The 15,602-nt window shown below is 35.2% G+C and overlaps 1 protein-coding gene across 1 annotated transcript in view; it reads left to right on the top strand.

Moving 5' to 3' along the window:
• Nucleotides 1-15,602, top strand: part of COL5A2 (collagen type V alpha 2 chain) — a 144,932-nt gene that overhangs the window by 122,768 nt on the left and 6,562 nt on the right. Inside the window, exons 40-51 of the mRNA XM_047773048.1 lie at nucleotides 4-57; nucleotides 863-916; nucleotides 1,675-1,836; nucleotides 2,501-2,608; nucleotides 3,718-3,825; nucleotides 5,486-5,539; nucleotides 7,417-7,524; nucleotides 8,072-8,125; nucleotides 10,223-10,330; nucleotides 10,721-10,774; nucleotides 11,780-11,887; nucleotides 14,358-14,649. Of these exons, the coding sequence (XP_047629004.1) occupies nucleotides 4-57; nucleotides 863-916; nucleotides 1,675-1,836; nucleotides 2,501-2,608; nucleotides 3,718-3,825; nucleotides 5,486-5,539; nucleotides 7,417-7,524; nucleotides 8,072-8,125; nucleotides 10,223-10,330; nucleotides 10,721-10,774; nucleotides 11,780-11,887; nucleotides 14,358-14,649 (1,264 nt within the window). The remainder of the gene's footprint in view (nucleotides 1-3; nucleotides 58-862; nucleotides 917-1,674; nucleotides 1,837-2,500; nucleotides 2,609-3,717; nucleotides 3,826-5,485; nucleotides 5,540-7,416; nucleotides 7,525-8,071; nucleotides 8,126-10,222; nucleotides 10,331-10,720; nucleotides 10,775-11,779; nucleotides 11,888-14,357; nucleotides 14,650-15,602) is intronic.

The following is a 15,602-nucleotide window of genomic DNA, read 5'->3' as shown; positions in this document are numbered from 1 at the left end:
TAGGGTCCTAATGGTGTTCCTGGACTGAAAGGTGGTCGAGGAACTCAGGGTCCTCCTGTAAGTTGGTTTGAAGCTCTGGAAATTACACACAGCTAGATACAGACGTCTAGTACTTTATAGCCATTTTAAGTTAATTGGAAGCTATAACAAGGTATTAGTTGTATAACTGTACTGTAGTAGAAAGCACTTTACTTTGATGACAATCTGGGTTAACATTAGTCTTATGATCTTGGAGGCCTAGCTGCCTCATATGTAACATAAGTAATATATTACCTGTAGAAGAGGGAATAAATAATGTGAAAATACTTTATATTTCTGTTATATAAAATATTGATGTGGTTCTAGGCCTTACCTTGAACATACTTATATATATTTGAGATAAATGGAAGGTGGACAGAGAAAAATAGCATCCTTCCTACCAATTAATCCAGATCCATTCTCAAACACATAGGATTCAAGAAAAAAAAATATATTGATCACAAACAGGGAGTGGAATATAAAGGCCTAAGTATCCCTGTAAAAAAATAGACCCTAGAAAGTATGTGTAGCTAATTTTTACTTTAAAATTGTTTAGACATGTGGTTGCCAAGAGGGAGAGGGAGGGAGTCTGATGGACTGGGAGTTTGGGGTTAGTAGATGCAAACTATTGCATTTGGAGTGGATAGCAATGAGATCCGGCAATACAGCACAGGGAACTGTATCTAGTCACTTGTGATGGAACATAAGGATAATGTGAGAAAAAGAATGTATGTATGTATATATATATGTATGACTGGGTCACTCAGCTGTACAGCAGAAATTGATAAAACATTGTAGGTCAACTATAATAAAAAAATAACATTGTGTGATATTATATTTCTAGGGTGCTACAGGATTTCCTGGTTCTGCTGGCAGAGTTGGACCCCCAGGTCCTACTGTAAGTCAATTCAGTAATTCAGATCATTAATAGTGGAGTAATTACATACACACATAAAAATACACACATACATATACATAATATTATGCTACACATATATGTATTTGAGTTATTTTGGTTCTTTTGTTTAATCTCTTAATGATTTGTTGACCTATTTGTTGACCTAATTACTCTTGTCCCAGTAATTCATACTGGTATGTTGTCAGGCAAATCCATCTTTAATCATCCAATGTTTCTTAGAGGAGTTTATTTACAAGTCCTTTTAACCCCAATGTTTGACTATTACTTCATTTGGCAGCTAAATACTAACAGTTTTGTGTGCTAATAATAATTTTTTTTTCAGTTAGGAGATGTTATTATTTCATTATAACATCAAATCATACAGAATAAATATTACATATTCATAGTTGGGTCAGAGCCTTATGAGGTTTCAAAATTCAAGTTAATTCAACACACACTTTTTAAAAAAAATTCCAAATCACTTTACTTTTATCTTTAATTTTTTCAGTTGAAATATAGCTGATTTATAATATTGTCAGCATAGTTTTAATAATGACTCAAAGGTAGTCATCTGCAAATAATTTAGATTTTCCTCTGGGAAATGAATCTGCAGTTGTGTATTATGTTTTATTTAAACCCACTGAGTGACTGATAGGAAAAATGGACCTGTAAGGCTTGGGAATCTCCCTCTAATGGCATTAGGTCTTCTAACGTGGCTTCTACTTTGCCCTTCTGGATCTCTTTCTGTGTTGTACTAGGGAGCTCCAGGACCTGCAGGGCCCTTAGGGGAACCTGGGAAGGAGGGACCTCCAGGTCTTCGTGGAGACCCCGGCTCTCACGGGCGAGTGGGAGATAGAGGACCAGCTGGCCCTCCTGGTGGCCCAGGAGACAAAGGGGACCCAGGAGAAGATGGGCAACCTGTAAGTTTGCATCTTGGTTCTAGACTATCTCTAACTGGAATATTTACTAGTAGAAACCCATAATAACGACTGCCACAGAGAAATTGGTTATATATTATCCTGGGCACTTTTGTAATCCTTTAAGTGCCTTGTACCCTATAAGTTTTTAATTTACTATTCTGTGCTCTAGGAAAAAAGTGTATGTACAGATACAAAAATACAACAGTAATGGATATGGTTTTCAAAAACTAACAACGAAACATTTTTTTTTTTGTTAAATATCCATACTGAATGAAGAAAACTTTTTAAAGCAAACTATTTTATTTGATTCATATGCCTCAACATAATGTATTTAGATAGAGCCCTATTTATTTTCTTTGTTTTAAAAATTTCCTTGTCATTCTAAAAGAGGAAACATATTTGCCCAAATAGCTACCTCTTTTATTCTACCAATATTCACATTAATATTCAAGTTCCTTCCCAACTAATGAGCCATTCTCACCTTTAAATCATGTTAGAGGTTTGGTGTGAATTACACATTATGACTACTCAAAAGTAGATGGTTTTATGGAACAGAGAACTTATTCTCATACCAAAAAAATCGGTAAAGCTGTGATCTGTTATAAAGTGCTTGCATATGGTTTTCCCTGGAGAACTTCTCATTATAGTTTGTCTTCAAAATTAGGGTCCAGATGGTCCCCCGGGTCCAGCTGGAACTACTGGGCAAAGAGGAATCGTCGGCATGCCCGGGCAGCGTGGAGAGCGAGGGATGCCTGGCCTTCCAGGCCCAGCAGTGAGTAGCTGTATTGGTCAATATTTCATCTGATTATGGGTAATATAACTTGTGAAGAGAGGATTTATGTTTTTTTCTTAATAAACAAGTCTTTTTCAGACACAAATTCTGAATATCTCAGAAGCCTTTTGACTTGAAATGTCAAATTCTTTACTTAAGTACCTTCAAAAGCCTTTGAAAAATATATTTATTTAACCCCGGGACTAGAGAAGTAGACAAATAAGGATATGGATTTTGGGTGACTCTAAATCTTTCTTCAAAGATTAAAAATATCATTGAGTTGGAGAAGGGGGATGATCTCCTGGTGAGTAGGTAGCCTCTTTTTAAATAAACATGCCTAACAGAAACATTCGTATTTCACAGTTCAGAGAGTAAGTTTTCATAAACCATCAAAGGGAAGAAGTAGTTGAGCTAAAGTCATACTGGAGGTGAAAGTGGGGTGAACTATAAAGAAGGATTCTGAAAGTAATCTCCTGGTCCCTGAAGGCTGTGAAGAATCTCATATTCCCTAGAGTAAGGATAAAAGTTAGCTTTGAAGAGACTAAATTTTACTGCTGAAAGTTTACATGTTTGAGGGGAAAAAAAAAAAGATGTTTTATATAGAATGAAGACAGAGAGAGGTACTGCTGGCACCTTGGAACTGGGGACATGTGGATGGAGATCTGAAACCAGCAAACCAGGGGTTAAGGGATGTTTTGGTGTTATGGAGGTGAGCCATGGAACCTGGAAGTAAACTCTGCCAATAGTGAGACCAAAGTGCCAGGATATAGAAATAAAGGGAAGTGAAGGCAAAATGAATAAAGATGAGCACATCTTACTAGTGATGCAGATTCAAGAAAGACATCCAGAACTGATGACAGTACCTCAGATTAGAACCCAAAGTGCATCTGAGTTGGTGCAAAGGTTACTTTGATATGTCAAGATGAGTGCGATAAGAAGTAGGCAATCCCTTCAGAAGGCACTCCAGTGACGCAGGTGTTGTGGAATAATGGACAATTATTCTCATAGAAGGAGGGGTGGGGATGCTGTTTGAATAAACATAGCCTTGATGTGAACTGACATCCTTAACTTCTTCAGAAGTGGTTGCCTTATTTATACTTTTATTTCAGGGCACACCAGGAAAAGTAGGACCGACTGGTGCACCAGGAGATAAAGGCCCCCCTGGACCTGTGGGACCCCCAGGCTCAAATGGCCCTGTGGGAGAACCAGGACCTGAGGTAAGTACTGTAGTGAAAATCGCTCTCCCCTTCCTAGCTCAGTGTCATGGGGACATTTTTTTATTTACCAATCAATTTAGAAATTTAGAAATTGTACTTTTGACGTGAAGGAAGTTTCCTAGTGGTGTTTTTTAATGTATTCTTCTCTAAAGAGTTGACTAAATGATGACGTAAGGGAAAGGTAATGATATTGATGTCTTTGCTCTGACCATCTATTCTGGAATCAAGTATTTTTGATGATTTAAGCTGTTGCCAAATTGTTTTGAAGGTGAAAGAACATAACCATTTGTCTTTTATCTTGTTATTATTTCATTCTGTTATGGCATATTTATCAGAATTGCCAAGTTTTATGGTGATAGGATTAATATAATTGTTCCAGCTTGTGAAAAGGGCAAAGTAAGCAGAGATCATTTTGCTTAAGTGTCCCTATAAAGTAACATTATGGATATCATGTTCCCTTAGGCTCTTTTGAGAGGAAATCAGCTTTGGAAAGGTAATTTGAGAAGTTGCAATTTGGAATTTCCTCTCTTCAGTGCTTTATTGAGTAAATCACAAAACAGTTAATGTCACATTTTCTTGAAAGAAACAATGCCTTTCAGAGCAATTTTTGATCAAGTGGTAAAAGTATAGTTCTGGGGAAAAAAAAAAGGAAAGAAAATAGGGAAAGAAGACTATATGTTTTTAAAAGTAATTTAGTATCTAAACATAATTATTTCAGAACTTTCAGGGTATTATTCGGGTTAGTAAAAGTGAGGAAAACCATACAATGGTAATATAAACAAAATGTAAAATACCAGGAATGGATTTTTTTGTCTATTTATTTCAAAGACTTTGAATATTTTTCTTTTTTGCCTTTTTGGGGCCACACCTATGACATATGGAAGTTCCCAGGCTAGGGATTGCATCGGAGCTGTAGCCGCCAGCCCATCGGAGCTGTAGCTACCAGCCACAGCAACACCAGATCTGAGCCGCATTTGCAACATACACCACAGTTCACGGCAATGCCAGATTCTTAACTCACTGAGCAAGGCCCAGGATCAAACCTGCGTCCTCATGGATGCCAGTCAGATTCATTTCCACTGAGCCACACCAGGAACTCCTATTTTTTTTAATATAAAAAATAGAAAGTAAGAATTTAGATTAAGTGTAGGAGGCACACCAGGAGGAGTGTCCAGGGGCCTCCCTGGTGGTGGAGCTCCTCCATCTGGTGGCACCTCTGGGCCCACCATTGAAGAGGTTAAGCCAACCAACACCAAACACTGAAGAACCCAAATCTATAGCAAATTCCAGGACAGTCTTAAAGTGGAGCTGCTATAGTAAATAATGGGCATTCTTAACACTTGAATATGAAATATGTACACAGGGAAAGGTAATGATATTGTACTTTAGAAGTACTATATTATAAGTGGAAAATATGTGTCTTAAATAAAACTGTATTTAAAATTGGCACCAAAAATATAAGAATGTGTTAATAATTTTACAAGCAGATCAAAGTAATAAAAATATGGTAGAAGACTTGCTTCTACTGAAATTTCCATAAATGCTAATTTATAATATGGAAGAGAGGTGGGAAACATGCTATAATTTTTCTGACAATTGGAATGTGATTTTTTTTTTTTATTACTCAGTTAATTCTTTTTTCAAATGTGTTTCTTTATAGGGTCCAGCTGGTAATGACGGTACTCCGGGACGGGATGGTGCTGTTGGAGAACGTGTAAGTGCAATTTCACTGATTAAAATATCTGGAGTGATGTAAATTTGAACCATTTTACTGAAAAGTAAAAATCTACTTTTTCTTCTCATGGTTCCAGTGTGGCCCTGATTTTTCTGATAGTAGCAGTCTTTTTGTAAGGTCATAATTTGAGTAGATCTTGTAAGTGAAATGAGGTTTGAATACACAGCAATGTGAGATGGCCTTTTTCAAATTAACAGTAGGAAACAAATTGCTTTCATATTTGGTGCATCATGAAGGCTTTGAATAAAGATACATATGAAGTAGTCTGATTATTAAACTCATTCACAAAAGTACGGAAGCTGTATAACATCTAAATTTCTCTGCTCACCTAAAGTGAATGTCACGTGAGGAAATAATCCATCTCTCTCTAAATATTTTATATTTCATGATGTGTTTTAAAAAATTTGAAGGGTGCTGAACTGAAAATATCCCCAACCGTATCTGAAGCTCGTGCCTTTGGGAAGTCACACAGTTGTCTCAGACTACAGAGTAGTAAACGGAAGGCAACCAAACAAATAAAAAACCCCAACTCTCTGATGTCTGTTATGATGCAACGTGGACTTTGAAACCAGCAAGACCTAGATTGGAATCTTGATTTCTTAAGTAACTAACTATGTGATCTTGAACAAATTTTCTGAACCTCAGTTTTCAAATATTTTAAATGTGATTAATCCCTATACCACTGGGCATTTTGTTTTAAATGATGTGTTTAAAGTGTCTGGTAGGCATTCAAAGAGAGAGGAAGAAAGAGTTTTGAGGACTCCGCCCCTCCTCCCCACTGCCATCTACCATAAAGCCAGGGAATGCAAATTCTCTTAGCATCTGAGTTTTTCCCTTGGTCGGTGTATATTCTCTAGTACAGTAGTCAAAGGTTTTGCTGATGTATCCCCTGATTCGGTTTTGAAATTCTGTGTAGCCCTGTGGATATTTTAAGTTGCCATCACATTTTATTTTAATCATAAGTTTTAATAGTTGCAAAGGAGGTAATTTGTGGTAAATCCTAAGTGTATATGTGCTTTCAATATTCAATGTATTACGTGTCCATTTTCTAAACGAATCACCAGTTTGTCCTGGTTACCAAACTAATTAGTCAAAAAGACTTAATTTCCATAAAAAAGGACAGACTCCATTTTTTTCAAGTCAAATAATTGTATTAATATATGTTAATATTAACAATAATCTCTCTCTGACCTCTTAAAGAGACAAGTAAGATTTGGAACCTTGTCCTAATTAAGTCACCTGGGTAAAATAAGGAGCATTCTCTTTATCTCCAAATACCTCTTTGCTTTATTCTCAAGTTGACTTTGGATTCTGGAAAAGTCCCTTAGTTTGATACCCAGTGGTGTTTACTCCTTGGAGCATTGCACCGTAGTAAGACTGCCAAGGGATGAGATCTGCTTTTATTTCATGAAATGGGAGAAGAGTGATAAGGAAGGATGCTCCAAATCAGTTTCCTGAAAGAACACATGTGAAATTGAAAACTAGGAAGTGGTTTCCTTAAAATTTTCTGTCTTGGTTCTTACACTCTGGAAAGTTTTTGTTTATACCAAGTGTACAGATACCCCAGTTGGAAGGCTTTCTGGTCAAAGAAACAGGCTGAATTCTGAAGATAACCATTCCTGTTCTCTAGCAATCTTGATTATGGGAATAATAGGGTGAGAATGAGGGCAGAGATGAAACTGGGGAGAAATATCTTATTCCTTTCAGTTTGATTTATTAATAATAAATTTAAGTAAAATATTTAAGTGAAATAATGTTTTAAAAAATATTTTTTTCCTTATGAATAGCATGAGCATATAGAATACTGTTATTTTAGAATAAATATTAAAAGGACAATATCATGGTTTTCTTGTCAGGGTGATCGTGGAGACCCTGGACCTGCAGGTCTGCCGGGCTCTCGAGGTGCCCCTGGAACCCCCGGCCCTGTTGGTGCCCCAGGAGATGCAGGACAAAGAGGAGACCCGGTAAGAAGGGTCTATTTTACACTGACAATTAAAAACATCAATATGCTGTCTTATGAGCTACATATACGCATGCATACAATGACATGTGTGCTTATACGCATGCATACAATGACATGTGTGCTTAGGGACTCTAAAGAATGATAAATGGTCAATGATGATTTAATTTTTTTAGCCTTAAAAATTTGATTCTAATAGGTGTTCAAAAACCCTGATGCTTTGACTTTCATCATCTTTAGGAAATAAAATAATAAGTATCATGTCAAATTTAAGTAATAATGTCTTATGTAATCAACTAAGGTGATCTTCATTCAGTGAAGTCCATTAGTAAAGCTGACCTTAGAAGTGTCATTGGAGTTATAGTGAGCACATTCTTTTTTAATACTTAAGGACATTACCCTGATTTTAATTAATTAGCCATAATAGTATATCCTTAGATACACATACACACATATAAATATTCAACTACAAATACATGTTCTTGAATATTACGTCTATATAATTTATCCACTTATTTTAACATATCAATTTTTGTGAACATCTCTTCTAGGGTTCTCGGGGTCCTATAGGACCACCTGGTCGAGCCGGGAAACGTGGCTTACTTGTAAGTTTTCTGTTTTGTTTTGTTTTAATATGTCTTCCTATATAAAATATACTCCCAAATAAGTACAATTTAAGGTTCACGAATGAAAATTACCAAATTCTTCAAGCTTTGGACAAAATATTAATTTAAAATAATATCCAGGTGTTTATATTTGTTTTTATAATTTTAATATAGCTCTTCTGAATTTAACTGTGAATTATTTCAGTAATCAATCAAGACTTTGGAGTCACAATTTTCTCCCAAAATAATGGCAGTAATAGTGCCATTTGCTGAGATTTTCTAATATTTACATAGGGAAATGGGTTTAAAAGTTCTTTGTAAACTTGGAAAGTGCTATTCAAATATATTTTATTTTCAACTAGACTGCCCTGCCCATGTTTTGATTTTTTTGGAATTTGCAGTTTCTTCCAGGTTAATGATTGTTGTTTTTTCATGAATGAAGCATCTCTTATGAGCAGCCTGTGATCATATTTCTTTCACACCCATTATATAAATGAATATCTGTACTCATGAAAAACAATTTTAGCCTTAAAATTGTCCTGTTAGTAAATCATCATTCTCAGCTTTGATTTGAGCTAGGCTTGAGGAGATTTCATAGTTAATGTCAAAAATGATTTTCTAACCAGTTACAGTTTTTTTTCCCCATGATTTCCATGAATTCTAGTTAATAATTTAGTTAATGCTTTCTGGTTTAGTTAGTTAATTTGTTTGGTTCAGTTTATTTTTAATTATGAAACTTAGGGAAATCCCTAAATTAAACTAACCTTTCTGACATGATAAAAACATTCGGGCTGATTTTAGTATTTAAGTTTACATTATTGTATAAAATGCATAAAAGTTACTGAGATCTAGTCTTGTTTTTATTATAAAAAAGATTCCCATACTATTTGACAATTAGTATATCCATATTTAAAAATAAGAACCAAACAAAATAAGAACAAAAAACTAATAAGGGAAAGATTAACCCGAGAGCCAGTCTGTTTGATGATCCTCTATTCTCCAAAGTCGGATGGATAGTTTCATTTCTCTTTTAGGAAAACTTTAAAGACAACAGAAGCTTCACCTATAATAGGTGACTCTATGCTATTTATCAGTTTCATGTGAACTACTCAACCCTTGGAGCTGCCTTTATTCCCCAAGACTTAAAAATAAACTAACAAAGAAGAAGCCTCTGACTTATAAGATTGATCAGATAATTTTCACCTCTTAGTGTAGCTTCTATTCCCACACTTAGATTCTTACCTGTTACTTTTTCTTTAGTTCCCCAGGATTAGGGTTGGTGAATTTGGGTACAGATATTGCAGATATGAGGATCATATAGAATTTATTTGTGTTTTCTTTAGAAAAGTGTGGCTTGATGATGATATTCCTCTTTTCATTTGCTCAAAAAAGTTTTTGACAATTTCTTTTTTCCACCAGTTCTATTATAATTCATGTATAACACTGTACGTGTTTAAGGTGTACAACATAATGATTTTATATAGGTATATATTGTAAAATGACTACCACAATAATTTTAATTAACATCTGTAATTTCATATAGTTACAAATTTTATTTTTTTGTGGTTTGAACTTGTAAAGTCTACTGTCCTTGCAACTTTTAAGTACGGCCAATTTCTTAGTATAGTCCCAGCTGTCATATCTAGCTAGTTTATCTGCATATGCAAATTTAATAAATGTTTTATTCTTAAAAGTAACATAAGTAAATAAGAACTCATATTTTAATTTAAAAGAATATGTAGTGGCAATATTTTTACATAATGATATCAGCTAAATATGTGAAATATAGTCTTTGAAAAATGTCTCAGGCTAGATCAAACCTAAAACTACCTCTTTTTAGTCTGACTGTAGGAAAAACATTAAAAAAATCTGAATCTTTTGGAAAGCATTATTATTCATTTTATGTTTTTAGTGACCACTTTCATTCTTTGACAAAAATAGAAAAAAATTACTAGGTCTAATACTATTTAGATAAGTAAATATATTAATATGTATAAAAGATAGTACTCAAAATGTAGCAAGTACAGTTGCACAAAGTAAAATTGTAGTAAACTCTGGTCTCAACAGGCAATATCTATTCCATGACCCTATTTTTAGGGACCCCAAGGACCTCGCGGTGACAAAGGGGATCATGGTGATCGAGGTGACCGAGGTCAGAAGGGTCACAGAGGCTTCACTGGTCTTCAAGGTCTTCCTGGACCTCCCGTAAGTTATTCCTTTAAGTATTACTTACCCTCCAAGTGAAAATACACATGAGTCTTGACATAAATATTTATTTGTCTATAAATGGATGGATGTTTTTGTCTTATTTTCATTTTTTAAAGAATATCTTGATGAATAACTAATTACCTAGTTATCCTATATAATTGTTCATTTATTTGCTGTAATTTCTAAGAAAAAAAGCAAAAGGGGATTGCACCATTACTCCTACCACTGGGTTTATTATTGGTCAACTCATGTAGACATTGTAGAGATTTATTACTTTATGAAAGTAGTTAGTGCTGCTAAAGTCAATGATAGGACATTTTTAAAAGCTAAGAATTGTAATTCATAGGATATAAATATTCTGGCATCATTTTTTTTTTTCCTACTTAGGGTCCCAATGGTGAACAAGGCAGTGCTGGAATCCCTGGGCCATTTGGCCCAAGAGTAAGTAACAAAACTTAGTAAGTTGCAGATGCAAATAATAATGTGCTTGGTGACTTATTCTTAGTATTTGGGTATTGTTTTCATGGCATTGAAGCTGGGTGGGCCTCGGTTCTCTGAAGCAGGCAGTGAATGTATGAGAAAAACTATTCAGCCCTTACCTTTAAGTAAAAATATCCTGAAATACGACATATTACCTCATAGGTCATAAATTAAAACTTTTACCTAGGGTGGATAGTGTTCTCTGTTAGTTTATTTTCGTATTCTGTGTTTACTGAAATTTCCATTTAATCTTACTTTTTGAGACAATATAATAAGATTTACTATGAAGTGGAGACAGATTTTGAAGCTGGATATATATTCCTCTAAGTAATTGTAATTGTTCCTCAGAAGTCATTGGCATAAGGCTAATTAGGAAGCAAATCATAAAATAAAACCAATATTTGAAGCCTTTAGAAATTCTATATTAGTATTAATGCTGCCTCTAATAGGTCATTAATGCCATGAGACAATTGACATATACATAACTATTTGGGAATATCATTAGAAGGAATTTCTGCTATGTCTTAATATAGTGTAAATAAATCATACATAAAATTGAGAATAGTATCAAAATTACTAGGATGTAATGAGATTCTGGTGTATAAGCACACAAATTTAATTTATAACACTCCAACTTCTGTCATTTGCTTATTCCTAGTTAATTGAGTTTCTAATTAAGTTTATAATACATGAAATTTGATGAAACATCTACCAATAAAAGTCAATGACTAGTCCATTAAAGTTTTTAAGTGACACTGGTCTTTTACTCTGCATGGATGATGGGGAAGTTATGTGTGATGAAGTAGTAAACATTGGAAAGTGCTGGAACTACATTTATTAGTCATTAGGAAAATGAATCTGAGAAATCATTGTGATAGCTCCATGAAGAAATAGTCCTTTGATTAGACAAATACACAGCAAAGGTTTTCTTCCTGAAGTCTAAAATACAGTCTTTGTTTCTTGCAGGGTCCTCCAGGCCCTGTTGGTCCTTCGGGGAAAGAGGGAAACCCTGGGCCACTTGGGCCAGTCGGACCTCCTGGTGTGCGAGGCAGTGTTGGAGAAGCCGGCCCCGAGGTAAAATCACTGAGATTTGTATGCAAGTAATACTTTTGGTTCCCATAGCTTGGATTCTATCTAAAGAAGGTCTGTGCAGCATGATGGACAAAAGACTGAAGGAACTCTGAAAACAAGCCTAAAAGTCATGAGCTTGTCTGTATAAGAAGCTATTTCTTACATTTTAATACAGCTTATTCAGAGTATATAAAATCAGAGTCCAAGCTACCTGGCCTTGACTTCATGTGATGCCAATGAGCAAATAGTGTTATGATTGTATTATAATTAGAGTTATGAAAATGTTGCTTTGCTTTAAGTGGCAATAGACTGTGAGATTTGATGCATGTATTCATGAAAATCCTGAAAAGTAAGGCATATGATATTGAAGTTTTATTCACTGAAAATGAAATTCAGAAAGGATTTCAATTAAAACTTTTAATAGAGTATTTCAGTAGTATCAACTTGAGAATTATGTAAAGTTATAAATTGCTTTAGTTAGACATTGACTTCTCAAAAACCAAGCTTTGAAAAAAAACTCTCACCTATTTGCCATGCACGCATGTATGTACATGCATGTGTGTATATATATATATGTATGTATATATATATATATAATTTTGTTCCCCTCCCTGGTGTTTCTTCCTCTTTGGTTTTATTTTCCTTTCCTTTTCTTGTTTATTCTGTCTCTGCCCTTTCTTGGAAATACCGTTAAACCAAATATTTATTATTTGTTACATGGAAAAAATAACCTTACATTTCCTATGGTCAAAAGAAATATTTCTTATTTATTTATTTCTCTAACCTTAAATAGAAAACAGCTGCAGAATTGGAATGACTCTCACTTATGTGGCTTTTAATTGACTTGGCTTTGTGATTTAGTGGTCCTTGATGAAAAAAAAAAAAGCGGAAACTCTACCCCTGAGACTAGCATAAAGGAATGTACAGGATCATGATAGTACCTTAAAGACCAAAAAACCAAAAAAAAAAAAAAAATACCCAAAACCAGTTTCAATAGTGTCTTGAGGATGAGGAAATGTTCACATCAAAGGTTGAGGCAACTTGTCCAGAGCCATATAACAAGTGGCAGAGCCAGTAACAGAGCTCCAGCCTTCCACCTGTCAGGACTGAGCTCCCCATAAGAGTTGCGGACCACGCATCTCTTCGGGTTGTTGGATGATTCTCTCAAGTTGCTCAGTTCTTCCCTGTGAAAATGGAGAAAAAAATTAACAGAGAAGATCCACTTTTCTAGACTCTGCCACTTTTTGTGCTTATCTCCAATTAACTCAAAAAAAAAAAAGAGAGAGAACCCTTTATTTTATCTTATTTATTTTTTATTTTTTTAAGTGCCACACCCATGGCATATGGAAGTACCCAGGTTAGGGGTCGAATCAGAGCTGCAGTTTCTGGCCTACATCACAACCACAGCAACACCAGATATGAGCCATGTCTGTAGCCTACACCGCATCTCATGACAATGCTGAATCCTTTAACCCACTAAGCAAGGCCAGGGATCAAACCTACATCCTCATGGATACTAGGTGGGTTCTTAACCCTCTGAGCCACAGTGGGAACTCTGTGAGAACTCTTTTTTTTTTTGTTAGTGAAAAATGTAAGGAGAAATTTTTCCAATTTTGTTTAGTAAAGAGAATTTTTATCTATACACTAATTAATGCACATAAAGATTTCCTGTGCTTTTCTCCTTATTTGGAAACAGGGGGGAATTCTCCTGTGGGTGTTTCTGGTGTGTATTTCCTTTGTATTGATATGTGGTCTTATAGAACCAGCCGCCGTAAGTCCTCTGCATATCCTCATTCAGCTTCTGTGCATAAATCCTTTTAAAACATTCAGTTGTCTTGCCCAAAATAAATTTGGAAATGAATGTACATATCTACCTATTCTTAACATAAAATGTATTGCATCTTTAAGGTAAACATCAGAGCATATATGTTGTGCTTTGATTTTTTTTTTGTCTTTTGTCTTTTTAGGGCTACACCACGGCATATGGAGGTTCCCAGGCTAGTAGGAGTCCATTCAGGGCTGTAGCTGCCAACATATGCCACAGCCACAGTAACGCCAAGATCTGAGCTGCATCTGCAACCTACACCACAGCTCAGGCAATGCCTGAACTGTAACCCACTTAATGAGACAAGGGATCGAACCCACATCCTCATGGTTCCTAGTCAGATTCATTTTCCCTGCGCCATGACGGGAACTCCGTGTTGTGCTTTGATCTTTATCTCAGATGCTGTCTTGCAGGTATGTTGCCTGAGAAACAGTTATGCATCATTTCTCATTCTTGGAATGTTATGGGTTCACAGGCCAGAACCATCTAGTTTAAAAAGGGCATGAATTACAGATCTCTCTGTAACCATCAAATTCAGGGGTTTCATTGTAACTTCCTGTGCACCAAGCCTCATCAGTGCCTTTGCATCCAATTGAAAAACCAAACCCCCAAACTGAATTAAATGTGTTTTCCATTTTTTTAAATTAGGGTCCTCCTGGTGAGCCTGGTCCACCTGGCCCTCCGGGTCCCCCTGGCCACCTTACAGCTGCTCTTGGGGATATCATGGGGCACTATGATGAGAGCATGCCAGATCCACTTCCAGAGTTTACTGAAGATCAGGCGGCTCCTGATGACAAAAACAAAACTGACCCAGGGGTCCATGCTACTCTGAAGTCACTCAGTAGTCAGATTGAAACCATGCGCAGCCCTGATGGCTCTAAAAAACACCCTGCCCGGACTTGTGATGACTTAAAGCTTTGCCATTCTGCAAAGCAGAGCGGTGAGTAGACAGCTGCCCATTTGAGCAAAGCTTGTTGTCTCTGATGTGTAACTCTCAAATGCATTTCAGAGCATTTTATTTACTGTCTACTTTGTAATAGACACAAGAGATAAAAATGGTAGACAGGCACAGAATATATAGTCTACTGGTGGGGACAGTTGATGATATGCTGTGAGATAAGTTCTGTAATAGAGGACATATCCTATTATTGCTGCAGTTTCATGGTGGTAGTTCCATTTCCATCCAGAGGTCCTAAAATATTGATAATTTTGTGGTGCTATAAATGTAGAAAATACTTACATCTAACAGAGAAGACCCACTTTTTCTTTTTTTTAAATGCGAAAGGTTAAACATATTAAGTTACCACAATAATTCTCAGGGATTTAGTATGATGACATATATGGTTGGCTCATGAAGAGTAGAATAAAGTATACACTATTTCCCAAATTTATTTGAGTATGGGTTTAATGTTCTGTAAATCACACTTTAGTAATCTCTGCTGAAAGATTATGTTACAGTAATATTATAAAATATTTTGAAATTAAATAGTCTTTTTCCTTAGTTGCATACATAATGCCTAAAGTTTGCAAAATTCTATCATTTTTATTAATAAGACCTGGTGAAGAAGGATGGCCACAAGAATGAGCTATGAAATGCTTAAGAGTTTCAGTTGGCTTTAAAATGACATTGACAGAGATAGCTAAAATTATCTTTGCAGAGTAAGCATTTTGATATGCCTCTGTATTTTACGTCTGACTACCTGTTCAGCATTTAAAATGCAGTCTTTAATACATATTATATATATATACACACATATATATTTATATGCATACATATATTTATATATTATATATAATACTATTATATAAACTTTTTATTTATATAACATAAATATACATATATTATATACATATTTCATATAATATGCATATTTTATGTATGTATACAGAATA

The sequence above is a fragment of the Phacochoerus africanus genome, chromosome 3 (genome assembly GCF_016906955.1).
Source record: "Phacochoerus africanus isolate WHEZ1 chromosome 3, ROS_Pafr_v1, whole genome shotgun sequence".
In the NCBI taxonomy this organism is placed as follows: Eukaryota; Metazoa; Chordata; class Mammalia; order Artiodactyla; family Suidae; genus Phacochoerus; species Phacochoerus africanus.
The sequence above is the reverse complement of the archived record's forward strand: the minus strand, read 5'-3'. Positions and strand labels throughout refer to the sequence as shown.